This window comes from Rhopalosiphum maidis, chromosome 2 (assembly GCF_003676215.2).
Source record: "Rhopalosiphum maidis isolate BTI-1 chromosome 2, ASM367621v3, whole genome shotgun sequence".
In the NCBI taxonomy this organism is placed as follows: domain Eukaryota; kingdom Metazoa; phylum Arthropoda; class Insecta; order Hemiptera; family Aphididae; genus Rhopalosiphum; species Rhopalosiphum maidis.
The window spans coordinates 35481166-35502340 of NC_040878.1; the positions used below are offsets into that span (position 1 = coordinate 35481166).

The 21175-nt window shown below is 25.2% G+C and overlaps 4 protein-coding genes across 6 annotated transcripts; 3 read left to right on the forward strand and 1 right to left on the reverse strand.

The window, feature by feature from the left end:
• Nucleotides 1–5636: 5636 nt before the first annotated feature.
• On the reverse strand, nt 5637–5993 carry LOC113552446. Its single transcript, XM_026955326.1, has 2 exons — nt 5907–5993; nt 5637–5714 (listed from the first exon to the last, which is right to left on the reverse strand). The coding sequence occupies exons 1-2, from the start codon at nt 5991–5993 to the stop codon at nt 5637–5639; spliced, it is 165 nt and encodes a 54-aa protein (XP_026811127.1).
• Nucleotides 5994–8429: 2436 nt separating this feature from the next.
• LOC113554049 (translocator protein) lies at nt 8430–9700 on the forward strand. 2 transcript variants are annotated; one of them, XM_026957721.1, is made up of 5 exons: nt 8430–8774; nt 8858–8978; nt 9051–9145; nt 9226–9437; nt 9560–9700. In XM_026957721.1, exons 1-4 carry the CDS (start codon nt 8664–8666, stop codon nt 9409–9411), a joined length of 513 nt encoding a protein of 170 aa, XP_026813522.1. In that variant the 5' UTR covers nt 8430–8663; the 3' UTR covers nt 9412–9437; nt 9560–9700. The 2 variants fall into 2 exon arrangements, with proteins under 2 accessions (XP_026813522.1, XP_026813521.1); XM_026957720.1 differs by lacking the exon at nt 9560–9700 and having other exon boundaries at nt 8431–8774; nt 9226–9548.
• A 706-nt stretch (nt 9701–10406) lies between these two features.
• On the forward strand, nt 10407–15861 carry LOC113552954 (exocyst complex component 8). Of its 2 annotated transcripts, XM_026956013.1 has the most exons (13): nt 10408–10975; nt 11041–11196; nt 11266–11477; nt 11554–11696; nt 11766–11910; nt 11965–12088; nt 13613–13793; nt 14275–14419; nt 14498–14681; nt 14738–14868; nt 15054–15279; nt 15338–15528; nt 15593–15861. In XM_026956013.1, the coding sequence occupies exons 1-13, from the start codon at nt 10924–10926 to the stop codon at nt 15755–15757; spliced, it is 2055 nt and encodes a 684-aa protein (XP_026811814.1). In that variant the 5' UTR covers nt 10408–10923; the 3' UTR covers nt 15758–15861. The 2 variants fall into 2 exon arrangements, with proteins under 2 accessions (XP_026811815.1, XP_026811814.1); XM_026956014.1 differs by lacking the exons at nt 11554–11696; nt 11766–11910 and having other exon boundaries at nt 10407–10975.
• Nucleotides 15862–18881: 3020 nt separating this feature from the next.
• LOC113552088 (transcription factor BTF3 homolog 4-like) lies at nt 18882–21128 on the forward strand. Its single transcript, XM_026954770.1, has 2 exons — nt 18882–19628; nt 20893–21128. Exon 1 carries the CDS (start codon nt 19077–19079, stop codon nt 19620–19622), a length of 546 nt encoding a protein of 181 aa, XP_026810571.1. The 5' UTR covers nt 18882–19076; the 3' UTR covers nt 19623–19628; nt 20893–21128.
• Nucleotides 21129–21175: the final 47 nt, after the last annotated feature.

The window sequence follows — 21175 nt, forward strand, 5'->3', positions numbered from 1 at the left end:
ATTGAATATTTTTATTTCACAATCAAATTATATTATGTATGTTTCTTAATTTATGTGTGCGTATAACACATGTATAAAACACAATAAGTAAAAATAATTTTAGTAGAAAAAATGCTACAAAATTTAACTTTGAAAATTGATTTTTGATAGTATCTTTGTAGGGATCAAATTAATACTTTTATAGGAGGTCAAAATTAGAAATTTCCAGTATTTTTCAAAATAACCGTTAAACCCCTTCAAAAATGAAGTAAAATGAGAATATATTCACATTTACATAAAGGCAATTTTTAAAAAAATTTCTTATTTTGTTGTAATTTGTAATTTAAAACTGAAAAACTTTAGATAATTGAAATGTTTTCCAAATGTTTATATATTAACATTTTTTATTGGTATATGCAATATTCTATCATTTTCAAAATATTTTAACTCTTTTTGAGTTATTTACAGATATTTACGATGAAAAATGTTCACATTGCCTATAAATTAAAAAATTGATAGGTACGAAGTTCCTACGTTTTTATGACAACTGTCTATAAATATTAAAGATACACAGACACAATTCATTTTTATAAGCATTTGAAGTTCAAATTTTAATAAAATCACGAAAATTTTAAAATTATTTTTAGTTAAAAATTCATGATATGTTGAACAGTTCAATTTTATACCTAAGGCTTGACACTTAATATAAGGTTGCTTATATCTGTGATCATATTATGTATTTATGTATAGACATCATGTAATTGATACTAAAATCAAAATAAGTTAAAATTTTAAGAAATTTGATATTTAAATTTAAAAAAAAAAAACGATTTTGGTTTGCTTGATATAATTCAAAAATATTATTTGTGGATAGTAAAAATTTTACGTATGTTATTAATTATATATAGCTAATACCTTTTTCATATAAAATTATATAGAAATATTAAAAAAAAGTATACCATACATATCAATTAAATATATAAGTTATAGAAATGGAGAGAAAAATTCTGAACTAGAGACTTAATTTTTATAGCACAAATATATAATAGACGTACCTAATAAAAAGCTGCAAATACTACAATGGGTGGGTATATGCTTGGAGAAGCAAAAATGAACTAATAAAAGTAGTAATAAAACATAATCTGTGGGAAAGAAGTCCGTTGAGAAGACCCAAAACAAGAAGATGGAAAGATAAATAAATATTTATAAAAACAAATTATATGAGACTACAGCGGGATCTTCGATAAGTCGAAAACCTGATAAGTCAAAATAAATGACATTACCATGCATGCGAAAACCTCGATTATACTCGAAAGAAAACTATAGATAACTCGAAAATTTTGAGTTCCGACTTTCGAATATAGACACATAATTACGGATAATTTTTACAATAATTTGTCTCATCTACTTGAGTATTCCAACAATTTAACCTAAACTCACGTTTATTATATTTATTATTGTATTTTTCATTCGGTTTATTCTCACTACCTACATTTGGTATTGTTAAATGCAATCAATCGGTTACATTCATCTATTACATTAGTATATCCAGAGACCCAGAGTCAACCTTTGGATCCTCGCCTGGTGTTAACACTAATTTTACAGCTTGTATACTAGCTTAGTTTAAAACCCAAATTAATGTGTATTGTGTAATATATCCATAAGACTAGGAAATTATACATCAAAATTCATAAATTTCATGTTTCTGACAAATCATCAATATACTATATTATTATTATTATTATTATTATTAGGTATATGTGCGTCACTATGAGGATAAACTGTATCTTCACTGTATGTTGCCCTATCTATGACTACATGTTTTGACACAAAAAAAACTCGTAGAAAATTTTTAAATTAAAATTGTCGATTATGATTTTCGTTTGGTTGATCAACAGATGGTAATAAACGAACTTTTTTCACTAAAATAAAATTTATGATCATAGTAATATTCAATAGTAACAATATTTATTTTATTGAAATATTTATTTTGTAGGTTTTTACTTTGGGTGATGATTTATTTATATTTATTGTCTGTGAATAATCATGTGTGATAAGTTTGTTTATGGCTAGAGCTGAGATGTAATGACCTAAAAATTTAAAAGAAGCCTGAAATAGTGCTTTAGTTTCCTAATAATTATTTAATACCTATACAGTCAGGGATGGGCAAGATACTCAAAAATCAGTATCGCGATACTAGATACTAGATACTTGGATTTATAACGCGTAGGATTTTTTTTAAATTTTATTAAAACACGATTAGGTAGGTTGTGAATCTAGATAAAAGCATTTAACTTTAAAATTCCAAATATTAGTTAGGTGTAAATCATTAGTAAAGTATACGTTAGTATAAGTCAATCATTAAATAAAATAAATAAATAATAATAAAAATAAGTTATAGATATCATATTATCATATTCTTATTTCCTTTTAAAAATACTAATTTTTCAAAAGTAATGTCTGATAATTTATTCTTGGTAGGATTATGAATGAATCCTAGATATAACTTAGTATGGCTAACGAAGTATGGGTAATGAAAAATAATTTCGTACAAATTATGGATTCATAAATTTAAATTTGCCGCGCATATTATTTTACACGTATTAATCTAGTATTATACTAAAACATAGTCAAATAGTTGCGGTTGGTATATAAACAAGAAAAAATAATCCTAAAAAATTATTTTTTCAAAGTATCGAGTATTTTTTGATAAAATTATTTTATGAAATACTCGATACATTGACTAAAAGTGTATCATGATACAATATACTCAATCCTTCATGTAATTGCATCGAGATACAAGATACAATTGTATCGAAGATACTGCCCAACCCTGTATACAGTTATAATAAATAAGTTACTTTAGTTAACTAATAATACATTGATACTTTAATTTTAAATTAGTATATCGATAAACTTACTAACTTAACTCAGTTAAATAAAGTTGGTTAGTTTTTTAAATTACCATTTATCACAACATGGGTTATACAAATAAACAATCCGTATCTCACTATCCTATAACCACAGGTCCACAGATTATTACATAAAACTGATGTATACTTGAAAAAATAATTAAAATATATATTTGTATATATAACATTATTTAACATTATTTTGTATTGTTAAATTATTTAATTTCTAGGTTAAAAAAAAAATAACAAAATAGGAACTAATAAAAATTTGTAAAAAATTGTGAGTCCTTTTTAAAAATTTAAAAGCACTACAAAACCCATTTCCAAAATTGTTTATATATAAGAAAACATTTGAGAAATTTGGTATTCGTAAACTATTTTGAAATCATTGAACGGTTATTCAATTTTTCTAACTGTTTTGTGAAATAAATGTCAATTACTATGGAACTATATAATTGGCAACATATATTTTATCAAAAATTTGCATAGATTTGTGGTGGATTTTCCAGGTTTCATAATTATAAACACAAATATACGTTTTTTAATTTGCGAACATAAATACATAATTAAAAACAACCAGATTATTCCTAAATTACTTTTTTTTAATAATAATAAGTAAAAACATATTTATTGTACATCCGTGTATATTTTATTCAAAAAAGTATTTGTATCTCAAACTTTAACCTTTAGAATTATTTAAATCATAACCCCATTTACATATTTTCTAAGATCTAATGTACGCAATTTAACTACCATTTTCTACATATAATATGATATAAAATACGCTGATTAATTTGCATATGCCTATACCGGCTATACCTATATACCTATTTATAGTTACTATTGCACCAGCGTACCCACAGTTTTTTACTTAGGTGTCTAAAATTGTTTGCAACCTGTTTGATAAGAATGTAAATACACGGTTTTATACACCAATACATGATATATATTTGCTCAATCCACCAATTGTTAAAACCTTTTATGTTTTTTATAATTTGAAAAATATTGAATACTTTTATTTTAATCACGTAGGTCTATTTTCTTACGATATCTATCAAACATAAAATATTTTAAATCAATTCATGATCATTAAGTATAAATTATTTAAAAATTTAAAGTAGAAACGTACAATTTCTATTCCAAAGACTGATAAAATAAATAAAAATAATCATTGAAACACGCCACAAACGTCTACTCAATATAAATAAACCTAATCAGTCTTTATTTTATATTTAATTTAATGAATATGTTTTAATGAAAACTTGTTTAAAATAAAAAATATAATATACAGAATAGAGAATAGTCAATAAATACAATAATATCTACTACAACAACTCATCTGTAGTGTTATATGGTTATATAAAATACACGCTAGGCAAATGATTTGCATGTGAACACGATTTTAAATCACAGCGATTTTAATTAATTACAACTCGGAGCTTATACATTAGATACAATTTACGTGATTGAAAAAAAATCACTTCTAAACTAAATAACCTAAATAAAATATTAAAAAATCTAAAATGTGTACTTCGCCATAGCCCTTAGTTATATTTTAGTTGTTCATACAATGTATATACGAAGACACCCAGCACTCATATTATACATTCGAATTTCATCATTTTTTCAGATGTGTTTGTGAACAATTTTTCTGATATTATTATTAAAGGAATTATAACAAGTTTACTTTATTCAAGGCGAATATTAAAAGCGAAATCACGCTTTTCATAAATAAAAAGTTTTTGGATCTCTCGTTATATAGTACCCATAGCCCTTTAACACGCCGTTGATGGAAATAAGCCATCATATGAGAGGAGGATGAAACACACCATGGTTGGGACGTTGGGTGATTACTAATTATACTCGTATATACATATACCCTTTGCCCTTTCGTTAGACTAGTAAATTATAATAAGTGAGTACAAGTTTTGTGTATAATATATGAAAACGATAAATAATACAACTTTTCAGTTTTAAATCGTGGTGGGAAAACTGAAAAGTAAGAAACTAAGAAGTAAAATACATTTATTCCACATTTTATTATATTCACAATGTTTTTCCAATTTTTTATGACAGTCTTAGATTCTGATTGGAGTAATGAATGTATTTATTTATTTATTTTATATATCAACGCCTGACGGCAATTTTACAGTGAAAATATTAGTAAAATATAGATAACAATTGTAGTACATTACATTACAAGACATTCACAGTAGATACTTAGATTATATAAAGAGTAGTATAATAAACATACGTAAATATAAAAACAATACAATGTAAGAAAAAAAAATTTTAAATTAGAACGAATTAAGATAAATTAAGTACACAAATATACATAGAGCTAATGGCGTGGTCCTAAGCCAAGATTCTCTCTTAACATCACCTAATTTTCTAGAAGTCTAAAAGGCTTGTGTCTAAATTTATTAGACGCATCATTCTTTGAATTGGATCATTACATAAATAGTCGGTTTTCCTAGCATTGATTTCAAATATTCAATTATGCCGATATTCAAGCATTGGTACGTGAAATGTGACCTTACTAAGTAAGCGAGACGCATCAATACTACCATGAACTAAATTAGTTATAAATTTCGTGTCTAACATCTTTCTTCTAGTATCCAGGTTAGGCAAATTCAAATATTTGGAAATTAGTGTATAATCATGTGGAGGGTGAGTTACTTTTAAAACACGATTTACGTATGAAAAAAAGCGTTTTTGAACCCTCTCAAGTTTCTGGGAATCTATTTATCTGTAGGGAGACCATATCACAGATCCGTACTCTAAGATTGATCGCACTAGTGAGGTGTATAACGTTTTAAGGCACTTAACATGGTCAAAATCAGATGCGTTTCAATGAATAAAGCCTAGCGTACGTAAAGCTTTGCAAGTAATAATCTCAATATGATGTTTAAACGATAAAGATGGCATTAAATTAAAACCTAGGTCATCTACCTGCTCTACACGAAGTGAATGTTCATTTCGGATTAAATAATCATAATTAATTTTATTTCATGCTCTGTAGAATGACATTACTTTACATTTATTCATGTTTAAGGAAAGCCCTACCATATCACACCAGTCCACCAATTTAGATATGGTCATCTGCAGTGTGTTGCAGTCCACAGGGGTATTAATTTTATGAAAATCTTCGCATCATCTGCAAATAAACGAAATCTACATGATGAGACAAACTTTGATATAGCGTTTATAAAAATATTGAATAAGAACGGTGATAAATGTCCACCTTGTGGTACGTCTGATGTGACTTTTACATAGTCTGATTTATTTTGAAATAAGTTTACGAAATTGAGATCTACCAGTTAGGTATGATTGAAACCATGACAATAACGGATATCCTACACCCAATTGGTCCAACATATGGATTAATGCTGTATGATCTACCGTATCAAATGCTTTTGAGAAATCTGTATATATAACATATATTTGGTGATGAGTTTCATATGCATCTAAAGCGAAAGAGGTAAAATCTATTATATTAGTGGTAGTTGACCGTCCAGGGATGAAACCATGTTGGTCAATGGATAATATCGATAAAAACTGTTTTTCAATTTTCTTGAGAACCAATAGTTCACAACGCTTACCAATAAGTGGTAACCCGGAGATTGGACGGTAATTAGTAATGTCGGTGGGATCACCTGATTTGAAGATTGGTGTAATTCGACTGCTTTTCCAAACTGCTGGGAAAGTTCCTTTTAGGAGAGATTTATTAAATAACAATGTAAAAGGGGTACTTAATGCTTTTCGGCAATTGAAAAGCAAAATAGCAGTTATGTCATCCGGACCTTTGCTACCAGTTGAAGAAAAACCATTTAACCCATTTATTATATCATCTTCAGAGAATATGATTATAGAGGGTAAGTGAGAAAAATGTTCAATTGAAATGCTTGTCAGATTATTCGGGTTTAAATTAATAGTTTTATATACCGATGAGAAGTAAGAAGCAAAAAGTCCGGAAATCTGTGCTCCAGTCACAACTTCTGTACCTAGATGCATTGTATTGATTTTACAATGATGTGTTTTGTGTGTGTGTGTGTGTATGTGTGTTCATTTGTACACAATAAGACGTATTCCATAAAATGCTTTAATTTGCAACATTGAAGTTGGTTTTGGATAGAAAATTGCTAGTTTATACTTTAAAAAGAGGACAAAATTAAAAATTTCCAATTTTTCCAAAACAATTAGAAAAAACAAAACAAAAAATAAAGAAATACTCGAATTTTTATACAAATTCAATTTTTGAAAACGAATAACAGTAGATATTAATTAAAAAGTATCGTAAATCTATATTCATAATATTTTTTTATAAGCTTTTATAGTGAACATTTTAACAAAATTCTTTTTACTTAAAAATGTATAAATTATTTTGTGTTTTGTTACTAAACCTAAAATTTGTAAATTTATATTAAGTTCTTTATAATTTTTTGAACCTATTTAAAATAAAATTTTACCGGGAAGCCATACTAATTTTTTATGAGCATCTGAAATTATCATTTTCAATATATGATAACATTTTCAAAATATTTTTAAGCTTGGTAGAAGTATAATTAATTTTCATTCTTTTTCTATAATTGTGGATAAAAATTATTCGTTCTTATATCTGTACAATAATATTAAAAATATGTACACAGGCACAATAATTGTTTTGATATGTACTTTTATATGTATTTGAAGTTGGAATATTGAAGAAATTCGTGAAAATTGTAAATAATTGTAAATTATTATGTAATAAAAAGTGTTACTAATGTTTAAAATTATAAAATTAAATCTCTCATAAGTAATTCATACAGGAATTAAAAAAAATGTAAAAATGTACAACCTTTGTTTTTTTTTTTTTTATAAGCATTTAAAAATTTGTACGATATTCGATATCGCAACACACCTCATTCGTTCTTTCTAAGCTCGTGGCTGTCGGTAGGTTAAGGTTGTCCAGTTAAAGAGTAGTTAGCTATTTTCACTACACGAACCGGGTTATTGGAACGATGTACAAATAAAGTTTTCGAAGTTTTATTTTACAGGTCCCAGAAATGTATAATTTAATTCAAATTTAACGAATCCATTAGTCATTACCTACTCATTACAGTGACCTACTTAATGACGAGTCACATTTGACTCCTATTGTACAGCAGAACCGTTACCTACTTAGTATTTTCCACAATTATCTTCTTGACAATCTTGAAGGACTGATCACAATTCAGAATCACAGAATAAACGAAATAATTTCATTTATTCTGTCAGAATGCAGTTTAAAAACGAATAAGGTTTATTGTTTGTTTACTAAGATTATCAGTTTTCACTATACATTTCACACTGGGGCACAGTACCTACAGAATAATTTATTCTGTGACAATACCAGTGCCACAGATATATAAAATGAAGTATAAACTATAACAAAATAAATAAATTATTCTATTTATCTGTGATCAGTGCGCACTATTTTGAATTTTCACTTGATAATGATAATGATAAGACAGCTACATATCTGGTATAATACTATAATTATATAATTATAAATATTATTATTATAATATTATCTGTGTCCTGTGAATATTTCTCTGTGGTTTCAAGAGCTTCTAAATACATAATATGCCGTTTATCTTAATAATTTAATAATATAATTCAACATGTTCATTTTTTTATTATGAGGACGTGTCATTGGATAAATAAAATTGTATTTTTACTTATTTTACAAGTTTAATCAACTTAAATAGTTCCATATTACTTAAGATACTATTAAATTAACTTTACTAAGTCATGTGCAAAATCACAATACCCTGGATTCCTATAACATTCACAGTAACACCTATGATAGGTGGTTTCATTGGAGGTATTTTTGTTCGCAAAAACATTAAAGGATGGTATGAGGTAATCATAAATTATATTTTTCAGTATATTTATCATTTTATTAACACAAAATGATTTAGTATAATTTATATTTCTGTTGATAGACATTGAATCGGCCATCCTGGAGGCCTCCAAATTATATGTTTGCGCCAGTTTGGACTACTTTGTATCTAGGAATGGGATATGCATCATACATGGTATACCGTAGTGGAGGTGGATTTTTTGGTAAGATTATACCTTACGATTTACAATAATATAAAAGCTTAAGTTATATCATTGACAATTTTTAAATTATAGGTGCAGCAAAAATTCCTTTGTCATTGTACGCATCACAAATGGTTTTGAATTGGGCATGGTCACCTTTATTCTTTGAGTTTCATCAGTTAAAATGGGTATACTGATAACATTTTAAAATTAATAACTATGTTATACAATTTTAATTAATTTTAACAAATTATTATTTTTATTTCAGAGTTTAGTTGAAATTTGTGTTTTGTGGACAAATGTAGCTAGTTGCATTGTAACATTTTATAAAATAAACAAGGTGGCTAGTTATTTTATGATTCCATACTTGGGTTGGTTGTCATTAGCAACAGCATTGACTTATAACATATATAAAAATAACCCTGAAATATCAGACAAAGTTAATGATGAATAACTGTACTACCAAAATACCAACTATAAGTATACATAATATTATTTTTATTATTCAAATTTAAATTGTCATCACATGTTTATATGAATATATATTTTAAATATTTGTTATTTTTATTTAATAAAGAGTTTCCATATCTATTTGATTACAGTTTTATTAGTCACTATTTGTTTTGAGCTCAATCTGAAATCAAGAATGTCAACAGGGGATGATAAAATTTTATATTTTTACTTTTTTAGATTAACATTGATGGTTTTATTAATATTTTTAAGTTCATAATCTTATTCGTACGTTATAATAATTTCTAAAGATTTATTCTTATTAAAATTAAAATAAAAATATTTTAGTTCACATTAATTTTTTTATGATTAGATTTTTATGATTAATCACAGAAATTAATAATAATCCATTACAGTGGCGTACACTTTACTTAAATTATCATTTTCTGTATACAATTACTGATTTTAAGTTATTAATAGCCATTTAATTTTACAACTATAAAAATTAAGTATAGAAATCCTAACGATGAGTTATTAAACTTTGAATTATTTGTATCTAATTATATTTTTTTAATCATTTTCATAAAATAAAAAAAAAAAATTATATATTGAATTGATTTCCAAATTTTTATAAAATTATTTTTAAAAACTGGTAATCAACATATTTGATTTAAATGTCTTACCTTTATATTATGCTTAGGACAAAACGTCTGTTAACACAATCATTTGTTAGAGATAAATGATTAATTTATTAGTTATTACCAGGGGTGGATTTACACTTAGGCAACCTAGGCACGTGCCTAGGACGCAACATCTTTAGAGGGCACCGCAAATTTTAATATAATACAGGGTGATTCTTTTTTCATGAACCACTTATTATTTCAATAAAGTATTCATGTTTTTGAAAATATTTTAGTTTCAAGTTGTTAAAAAACAACGTTTTTATTAAAAAAAATTTTTTTAAGTTTTTTACTTTTTTGAATGACAACATAGAATTTTAATTTCATATTCCAAAGCAGAATATTTTTCTGAATATTTTGATACATAAAAATCGAATTTAGGGCGAGTAGTTTATAAATTAAAAGTATTTAAAGTTTTGTTCGGTGAGGTGGGGTGGTACGGGGTAACCCCGCAAAATGTTAATGTTTCTGACCTTGATATGCAGTATCAATTTGTTATATTGTTAACTCTTATCATTTTATAAATACACAATACACATCACATTACTTGATGCTTTTAATATTCACATTAATGCAATTTTAAGTTCTTAACAATTAAGCTGTAGACTTCATTATGATTTACGTTGAATTGAGTACAATTTATAAATAAAACTTTATAAAATAGTATTTTGACTTAAGAGTTTATTACTATAATATTATCAGATTATGGAATTACAGACTACATTATAACAAAACATTATTGTCACTATTGTATAATTATTTTCATTCAGTTTCCACTTATTTTTGTATTTTGAATAAGTAACTTCACACTAATTTTTAAATAATAATTTATTAATATGGATTCATTAATAAAAAGTGTTGGTGAGAATGATTATCAACCCGAAAAATGTATGTATAATGTACAATTTTTGGCTAACAAAAAATATTCATGTATGGTTCATGTACTAATTTAGTTGTCAAAGAGTTATCTCAGAGATGCATGGGTCCTGAAGAATTGTTACAACAGAAGACTAATGTACAATCTTTGGGTGAGCAGATCAACACGATGCTCAAGAAAAATGTGTTCTATAATTATATTCAATTTATTGATACTGCTAAAGAAATAGCTAGTAAGTTCTAAAAAAAAAATTGTTTTATTTGGTTAGTATCTAAATCATAATCATATTTTTATATTCTAGATTTAGAGGGTGAAATGTATCAATTGTCTCATTTACTAACTGAACAAGCATCTTTACTTAATTCATTGGCTAGTTCTTCAATTGTTAGTGAACAAATTTCTAATTCTGGCAAAGAAGTGAATGGTGTTCAAAATGCTGAAGTAGATAATGTAGTTGAAGAAAAAAGAGTTCAAAAATTGTTAAATATTATGGAAAGAGTAGAAAATTGCAATGTTAGTATTACCTTCTTATGATGTAGCTTTCAAGTAGTTATACTAGTAATAGTATATATAATGAGTTTGCTCCTAGAATTTAGTTGATGTTCCTGACCGTAAGTGTTTGCATGAAGGAGATTTATTAGAATTGGATCCTATTGAAAATACACCAGTCCAAAGAATTCATTGTTATCTATTTACTGATATTTGTATTGTTACCAGTTGGTTATCTAGCAGGTAATTAGTAATTATAGTTCATAGCATGTACTGCAATAGAATTTTTAAATTTTACTTGTTTAATTTTAGACGAGGACCAGCTAGATATAGATTTCAGTCAATGTATGATTTATGTAATCTTGCTGTTGTAAATATTAAAGATATTAAAAATTCTTTTAAATTGCTTGCTTTTCCGGAAACAAGAGTATTTCAAGCACCAAATACTGGTCTTAAGGTTAGTGATTTCCAATTTTATAAAATTAATTAAACATATTATTACTATTTATAGAATGATTGGTTATCGAAGTTTGAAGTTGCTAAAAAGTCACAAATCTCAGTTGAAAATAAAATGAAAACTACTGTTGACCATAAAATGATCCAAAGAACAGATTCCATTCAATTAGTACATAACTGTAAGAATTAAAGTTGACTTAATTTAAAATTAAGTATATATTTTAAGAACATAATATATGAAGTGTATAAATTATAATTAGTTAAGCTTGCCTAAATACTTTTACCATTTTTACCAAGCAGCCAGCTAATTTTATTTTATTCATATTCAGATTCTAAGTAGAGCAATGAATGTATTGATTTTGCAATTATTAAACTAAGTGTATTTTTTTTTGGAACAGTAAAAATATTTTGATTTTTTCAACTTAAGGGGATAGTTTCTGGTAGAAAATTGTATCTAATTGATTCTTTGGAGGATCAAAAATAGTAGTATAGAAATATAATAGAGCTTCAATAGTCCGGTGAAACAGTAATCCAAACAATAGGTACATAAATAGGTAATTTTTTTAGAATTCTCTGAACATAATTAATTTACAATACATTTATTTACATAACTTTTTTTATGTAATTGGTGGTAAATAACTGCACGGAAGAGCACTGAAATCTTGTTACTATATCAAATCAAAGAACTTTAAATTGAAAATTAAGTGTACTACACAAAAAAAATTTCTTTTTTCACTCATATATAAGTTATAAATAAGTAAGTCCTTTACTTGATAAAAAAATTGTTAGGTATTCATAAATCTAATAACTAAATTTGATGGAACAAAATTTCTTAATAATTTGAGTTCTAACTTTTAAAAAAACCATTAGTAATCTTGGAAATTGTTACTCAAGATAATACTAATACTATCTAAATATGTCTGGACTATCGAAACTACTATTACTGAAAAAAAAAACAAAATTAAAGAAAAACTGGAATTTCTACACAAAATCAATTTTTTGTATTATTTGCGTATTTTAAAAATTAATAACTGTATCTACTTGAAATGTTCACCAAATGTTTATATTAGCATTTACTAAAATCTTAAATATAGTATAAATGTCAAAATATTTTAAATATTTTTGAGCTATTTTTTTTTATCTGAAAGTATTCTAAAAATGGAAAAGAAATTTAATACTTAAATATAATATTAAAATTTATGTCACACTTCTAAAAATAATAAAAATAAAATTCTTGATAATATATGATAAAAAAATTCAGTTACCTTAAAATTTGCTTTAAAATGTGTTTCTCTAGTTACCAGTTCTTTTTTTGTAAATACATATGGTTTTGGTAAACTTACTAACAACACCTTATTTATTGAAAACTAGTGGATTTATCTTTATGGCCTATTCACAAATTACCGTGCTATATCAAAGTCTGAATATTCTATACGTAATTTCAAAATGTAACAATACTGTACAGATAGTTGTGAATGCAGCTTTAGGTCCACACATATTGCAGCGGTGGTGTTAAAATGTAACCATACACATTTATTGTAGTGCTGGAAAAATAGAATTTTACTACCTCCATTGTAGTGTATACGGGCTTTACTTACATAAATACTTGTTAAATTATTTTCCCAATTTTACAATATTAACACTTTGGTAACTTCTATTGTCAAACTAAACATATTTACTAAATAAGTTTATTACCATTTTAGCATTTGAACCTGAAACACCAGAACCAGAATTACCAGATTGGATTATTGATTTAGCAGATGATTTAGATGTATTAATTGCTCAGAGACATTTTGAAGATGCAAATTCTTTGATTAGTAAAGCCAGACAATATTTAGAAGAATATGGTGATAAAATTTCAACATCAGTTGAACAAGAAATAAAGTAAATGTTGTTTTATACATTGTTTTAAATTATATTTTTTAAATAATAACTAATTTGATTAAAAGCATATCTATGTACTGGATTCTTATAACTATTTGTTTATGGTTAATATTAAAGTAAATTAAATTATTATTACTCTTGTATAAATTTTAAATAAATAAATAGAAATAAGAATCCACTACTTATATTTATTGTTACAAATGTGTATGACGAAGACGACACATGCAGGTACTATGTATTTCTTCTTGAGGTAGTTGCAAAATAATTTAATCACTTCTAAAAAATGATAGTTTAAAAAACCAAACTTAATAACCAATGTATACTAACTATATTATTTTACAAGAATGTAATATTTAAATTTAAGTAAATCAGGTAAATACAATATTCATACAGAAAAATGAATGTTCCTAAAACCTATACAAAATTATAAATTGTATACATAATTTTAATAGTAAAATAAATAAATTTTTAAATATTATAGAACTAAGTTAGAAAATCGTATTCAAGCACTAACGTTAGTTTTAACTAAAGAACTTCAAGTTTCTCCAGATAAGTCACATAAAGGTGGATTACGAGCAGCTCGAAGAGCAGTTAGAATATTAAATCAATTGGATAAATCTTCACAAGTATATAACAATAATAACAGTAATAATAATAATAATAAAAAATATATTTTATTTTACACTACTTGTATTTTGTTATAGGCGTGTGATTTGTTTTTAAAAGTTTGTTCAAATTTATTGAAATCTCAATTACAGTATGTGAAACGTGATGGTGCAATGTCATCATTTGTTAAAAAATATTCAATGGTTTTTTTTGGAACTACAATAGAAATTACACATGAATTCTTATACAAAGCTTTTCCAAATAGCTCAGCGTGTGCTTCAGGTACTATCACTAATTGAAATATAATGAATATAGCTTTATAATAAAAATTTGTTTAGCTTTTATTTTATGGACTATTCAAGAGGTCAATGATTTTATGGTAATTTTAAACAAACATATGTTTGTTCCTCAAACATCATTGTCTAATTTATCTGAGTGTATAAAAGTGATACACAAAAATTGCCAAGAGGTAATAATAATTTTTATTTAATATTAATTATCAGGGCTTGGCACTAAAAAGTATTAAATGTAATACCAATTGCTCCAAAGTTTAAAAAATATATTTAGAAAATTCAAAATAGGTTTTAACTCTATTTTTTTATAATAGTCTATAGAATGTATTAAAATAAAATAAGTGTATCTATTTATTTTCAGTTATGTGACTATGGAATAGATTTACAATTTCAAATTGATGGACAACTTAGAATTCCACTTACAAAATCAATAAATGATATTAAGGACAAAACTATTGAAGTAATTAAAATAAGATTTTCTGAGGATAAATGGAAGCCATTCAATTTAAAAACTAAACAACAGAGAGATAAAATAGTTGAAGAATTTACAAATTATGGATTTTCAAACATTGAATCTTACAATAAAGGTTAATTTAGACTTGGAAATTATGTAATTAGACACTTAAATAAATTTAATGTTTTTAGGTGATTCGTGGATAATGTTAACTCAAAACACAATAACATTCACACGAACTTACTTATTACTTCTAAATGATTGTTTAGTGTTATATTCAACTGATTTAGCAAATGTTATTGATCAACTACTTTATGAAGTTTTTGCAGCTCATTGTAATTACATAAAAAGCTCTATGAAAAATAAAAACTTTGTCAATGATGTAAGTATTTACAATTAAATATTCGTACTTTTTTTTTAAACTAATACTATATTTAAATTCATAGATAAATATTATTACAACAAATGCCAGATTTATCCTAGACATATTTTTATCCCATTGTTTTAAAGTGTATTCGGCATCTACTGGTAATGTAAATCCACAAATTCATACTCGTTTAAAATCAGAATTTGGGGTAATTCCTACTCAAAACATAACTGGTTATATCTAAAAAAATTAATTTTGTTAATAAAATATTAATATTATTTTTAATGTTGTAATACTTACCTGTATTGTATTTTCATAATATATATACCTTATTTTTTTTTACATATTCAGCAGTTTTAATTGTATTTATTTAATATTATTATTTATTTTATATTCTTTATTCTTAAATGTATTTATTTATATGAATAATAATTTACTGACTGTTTTAATATTTTATGTTAAAATGTAAACTGTTATTTACTTTTATATTATTAATTTAGAGAAAAAAAAGCTATTAATTTAAATAATAAACAATAACTATTTTATTCATTTTTAATTAATAGTAATATAGTATTACTTCAAAAGATGTTCTGGTAATAATAATAGATAACAAATAAAAAGCTTTAAATACCTTAAATACCTCAATTGTTTCCTTATCAATCTTAGCAACTTGCAAGATAATTCATGAATTTTGTACATTACAAATAAAAAAAAACTAAAAATATATTATAATAATGGATTATACTTTTAAAAGATTCAATACTTGCAATAAAAGACTAATGCTAATCTTAATAGTTAGTAAGAATTTTAAGAAAAAAAAAAAAATTTAGAAAATTTTGAAATTATTTTTGTTAGAAATTGATTATAATTTTTCTTTCTATATGTAAGAATTGAAAATTTAGAATAAAATTCACTAAAAGTTTTTTTCCTATAACAAAAATAAGTTTGTTAAAAGTCACATAAATTTTAGATCAACATTTTAAGTTCAAATGTATTAGTCATACATGGTATATTCATCAGTAAAATAAGTAATAACTATTAGTCTTCAAATTAATTTTGCTATTTTGTTAGAAAATTGATAACTGACAACTGTAGGTACTTGAAATGTTAACCAAATATTTATAATTATTGTATGTGATGATTTTTTTTTTTATAAGGAATAGAATATTAAAAATATTTATACTCTTTTTAAGTTATTTATAGACAATTTTTAAATTTGTTTAGTTTTATTTTTATAAATTTATATAGAATAAAATATGTTTCACTTGGTCATAAGGTTTGAAATTTTAAAACAAAATCCACAGAAGTTGTTCTTATGGCTATATAAAAATATTTATACTACAAAGGTACAATTTTGGACATTTCTTTGCAGTTAAAATTACAAGTTCCTTATGAGTCATGAGTAAATGAGTAATTAATCTAATAAAGTAATAACTGTTTATTAAACGGTTATATTATAATTAAATTTATTAGAATATTTTGTCTACTAATCTTTATTTCAGAAAAAATAATAATAATTTTAATAATTCAATAACCCATAATGTAAATTAATTTCGTAAAATATGTGATAGAAATAGGTACCTAGGTAACCTATAATATTTACTATTTAAATACAAATTTATTATTATTGTTAGTACTCGGCACCTGGAATCCCATTGTCTATTTTAGAAGTTTAACTCTTTAACACATAGTTTAAATCTTTAAATTAATTTAATTTCCAAATTCAATATTTTTATTTTTATTTATTTACTAATATTGTGGTAATTTGTAAACAAACCGAAAACAATTTTCTCAATTCAAGTTAAAAAAAAAAATTGGCCCCACTTAAAAATTAGGATAATTTGACCGGGATCCTTACTATTCAGGACAGAATTTAACTATTAATAACAATTAAATAATTAATTAATTAACTGATGAGTAACGGCCAATGGGTGTAAAATAAGATTATGTTATCATGATATTTATGATAACATTGATAACTGATAAGTTGTGGGAAATATCTATTATAATTTTATGAATATCAATGATTTGGCATTGTTTTTGGGTTGATTTTTATTCTGATTATCTGATTGATGATATTTTAAAAAGTTGTCCCTGAGACACAAGTTTTTTAGATTAATATAGGGAAAAAGACAGCCTACTACCCAGCGGTGATCAAACAAGACCCGTTTGTCATCGCCAGACACAATTAAGTCAACCAGGCACCGGCTATGTATGTAGTTAACTTACGCCCCAGCATACAATTTGTCCGACGAATTGTCTTCTTAATTTGAATGGAATATAATAGTTTATGTTGTTTTATTAATACCTGTTGGCTGATTTCTAGTATCTACTATCATAGATTAAATATACTAAGGTATATTTAATCTATGCTACTATACAGCAGTACAATGTCGAATGTTCTGTATACATTTTCTCAGTTCATGCATGGACGAAAAATGGAAAGTTATATAAGTGTACACAAGTGGTAGCGCAAAAAACAAAAAGATTAACTTTTGAAAAAAATTAAACTGATTTAGTCGAATTATCTATAATGTTTATGATTCTGTGGTCTCAGTTATATTAAATCTATTTAGTTTATTTTATATTATTTGGTAATTAGTTTTGTTTGTGTAGCAATTTAACTTACCTTTAATAATTGTCGATTATAGCTGTACTTACTTTATAATTTTATATGCTACAATCAGTCAATCATTAGTCATTACCTATATATTTATTTTTATAAATTGTAAGATCGTATTAATTTTTATTCAAAATACAAAATAACTTTTTAAAATGTAATTTTTGATACAATTAAAATTTAAAACACAATCATTAACATGATACGCAATACGCATTATGTATTAATAATTTATTAGGTAATTAAAACTCGAAAATAAACCATTAAAAATGCCTACTAAAATATAGATCTTTTGTCAATAACAATTTTAATATAATTGATTTTGTGTATTGTATAGTTTAAACTGAATTATGAATAAAATTAACATCTAACGATCCGACTACGTTTATACAACAAATAAAATAGTCAATAGGTATTAATTTTCAATTTTCATTTATGCATTTAACATACAATTAATTAATAATTATTAAATATTTATAATATTCGTTAAAATACATTCAGTACACTTGGATTGATTTTAATAATATCGAGTTTATTAGGTTTCTTTGATAACTTTTTAAAATTCTAAAATAATTTTATTCGTAAATAATAATAATTTTAAAAAATAGCGCAATCGTGATACCGTTACATTGAACCATGGTTCAAGTATATTCAATTCCCTTTGCTTTCAACGATATATCCCGAGGTTAACCGAGAGTGAAAACATCCGAGTTCGGCTTTTTTGAAGGACCTGAGACGTGATTGGATCATCCATTTTGTTGATCAAACTCTGAAGTCACATGTTCGCACTAAGCGAATTTTCTTTGTGTCTTACTTCAGGTTAAGTCCGTGAAAGTGGATTTTTAACTATAAGTAATTTAAATTTTTACATAAAGTTAGCTTAACATAAGTCAATTGTTGCCGGTCATCCATTTGCAGACGGTAATTATTTCCAAGACTCAAAATGAACGCTGAAAAATTGAAAAAACTTAGCGACCAGGTGCGAATAGGCGGTAAAGGCACACCACGACGAAAGAAGAAGGTTGTGCACACAACAGCAGCCACAGACGACAAAAAACTTCAAAGTACTCTAAAAAAATTGACTGTTAACACAATACCTGGAATTGAAGAAGTAAATATGATCAAAGATGATGGTACTGTGATACACTTTAACAATCCAAAAGCACAAGCTTCGCTTGCAGCAAATACATTTGCTATTACGGGGCATGGTGATACAAAATCAATGTCAGAACTACTACCGGGCATATTAAATCAGTTGGGTCATGAAGAAATTGGACAGCTGAAGCGTTATGCCAGTGGGTTTGCTAGTAATAATCTCATTAGTAAATCATTAATTGAAGACGATGACGAGGTGCCGGATTTGGTCGGTAACTTTGATGATGCCAGCAAAGAAGAGGTGGTAGCCAAAGGATCGTCAGAAGAAAAGACCAACAGTACTGAGAAATCTGTTGTCGTTGAAGAGAATGCAGAGAGCTCAAAGAAGGAATAATAATTGGTAAACATACATTTATTTTTAAGGTCTTTTTTTATGGTTATAAAACATTTTAGTTACTGATTAACTTTTAGAAATGTTTCCTTTAAATAATCATCTACGTATATTTATAACAATTCAATTAAATAAAGAAAATTAACAAATATATATTTTATGTTTTCTTTTCTATACTTATATTTAATTTATTCACTTGTTAAGTGCTCACTAAAACGAGAAACAAATGAATAGATTTTGGGTATTATTTTATTTTTATTAACTAGGTAATCTGTATTGATGTGAATTATATAATTTTATGTGTTTCCATTTGAAATGCATATTTTTATACAGTTAAACATCTCTTAAATTGTATTCTGTTACCTGCAAGCATTGTTATGTAACTGTGCAGTGAGCACTAATATATCTATAATCCTGCTTAAGATTCATCGTGAATTTTAGCAGTTGAGACAATTTTGGGTTAAAAATATTATTTATTAATTAACTACATCATAACCTATATTATGTTATCAATGATAACTTAAATATTCTTTTAATTTCTTAAACTGATTTTTGAAAAACAGACATTGAAAATGTATGTATAATTTAGTCAATAGTTTTTAATTAACTAAATAGACACGAAATTGTTACCAATTTTAAATTGTATTTAATTTAAATCTGATAAATTAAAACATAATATGGTTACTAAATGTTATAACCTAAATGTACAAATTTTAATTTGGTGACTGAATACCATGTGCACCACAAATTGCTTAAGTATGATAATTATGAAATTAGTATGAAACTTATTTGATTTGCCTATTGCTTACTAAAATATGTGAGGAAAACAAATCCTAATAATTTACCTTAATAAAATATCATTCTTGAGAAATTATTATTCATGTTACGCTCCGTATTCTAATTTGGTGTTGGGATATGTATAATAATTATAAACATAAAAATACTATTCATTTATTTTATTTCCTTATAAGGAAATTTACTGTAAAATTGGAGGATAGTGTTTTTTACTAAATTTATTTGTGCATTTTATTTATATTCAAGGATTATTTGGAAAATATCCAAAATTTTTATAGCTTTATTATATATTTTTATTCTTATATAAACCTCATGTTTTCTTCTAATTAAAAACTAATTAACTATTCAAAAGGCTTCTATTATGTGCATACTAAAATGTATTAATTTCTTGTAATAAGGGTCAAAATTAAAAACAATTTTTGTAATACATTATTTTTCTTTTAATTATAATAATATCTATTATTTTTTTATATTTCAGGATTGATGGTGACTAAAACAACAACACATATTGAGAAAATTAATAATTTGCAGTAGTAACCATATTCAATCATAACTATATTAAAAAGAAAAGAAAAACAATAGTATTCGATTCCAAGAATTAATATCTGTAAATTTGAAAATTCATAAATACTTCATTCACTTGTAAATCACTTTATATATTTTGTTCGGTGTACTTTTTGCTAAGTATAAATAAAATATACTATTATTACCTAATATTGGTTTAATTTAACATGTTTATTTTTCTATTTTAATTTTTATGT

Bases quoted from the DNA above. Each gene is read 5' to 3' on its own strand.
- LOC113552446 (XM_026955326.1), bottom strand. From the start codon at position 5,993: ATGACCATATCTAAATTGGTGGACTGGTGTGATATGGTAGGGCTTTCC. The intron at 5,715-5,906 runs GCATGAAATAAA...GACCATGTTAAG, and splicing joins AAGTAATGTCATTCTACAGA to TGCCTTAAAACGTTATACAC.
- LOC113554049 (XM_026957721.1), top strand. From the start codon at position 8,664: ATGTGCAAAATCACAATACCCTGGATTCCTATAACATTCACAGTAACA. The intron at 8,775-8,857 runs GTAATCATAAAT...TTCTGTTGATAG, and splicing joins ACATTAAAGGATGGTATGAG to ACATTGAATCGGCCATCCTG. The intron at 9,146-9,225 runs GTATACTGATAA...TTTTTATTTCAG, and splicing joins AGTTTCATCAGTTAAAATGG to AGTTTAGTTGAAATTTGTGT.
- LOC113552954 (XM_026956013.1), top strand. From the start codon at position 10,924: ATGGATTCATTAATAAAAAGTGTTGGTGAGAATGATTATCAACCCGAA. The intron at 13,794-14,274 runs GTAAATGTTGTT...TAAATATTATAG, and splicing joins TCAGTTGAACAAGAAATAAA to AACTAAGTTAGAAAATCGTA. The intron at 14,420-14,497 runs GTATATAACAAT...ATTTTGTTATAG, and splicing joins AATTGGATAAATCTTCACAA to GCGTGTGATTTGTTTTTAAA.
- LOC113552088 (XM_026954770.1), top strand. From the start codon at position 19,077: ATGAACGCTGAAAAATTGAAAAAACTTAGCGACCAGGTGCGAATAGGC.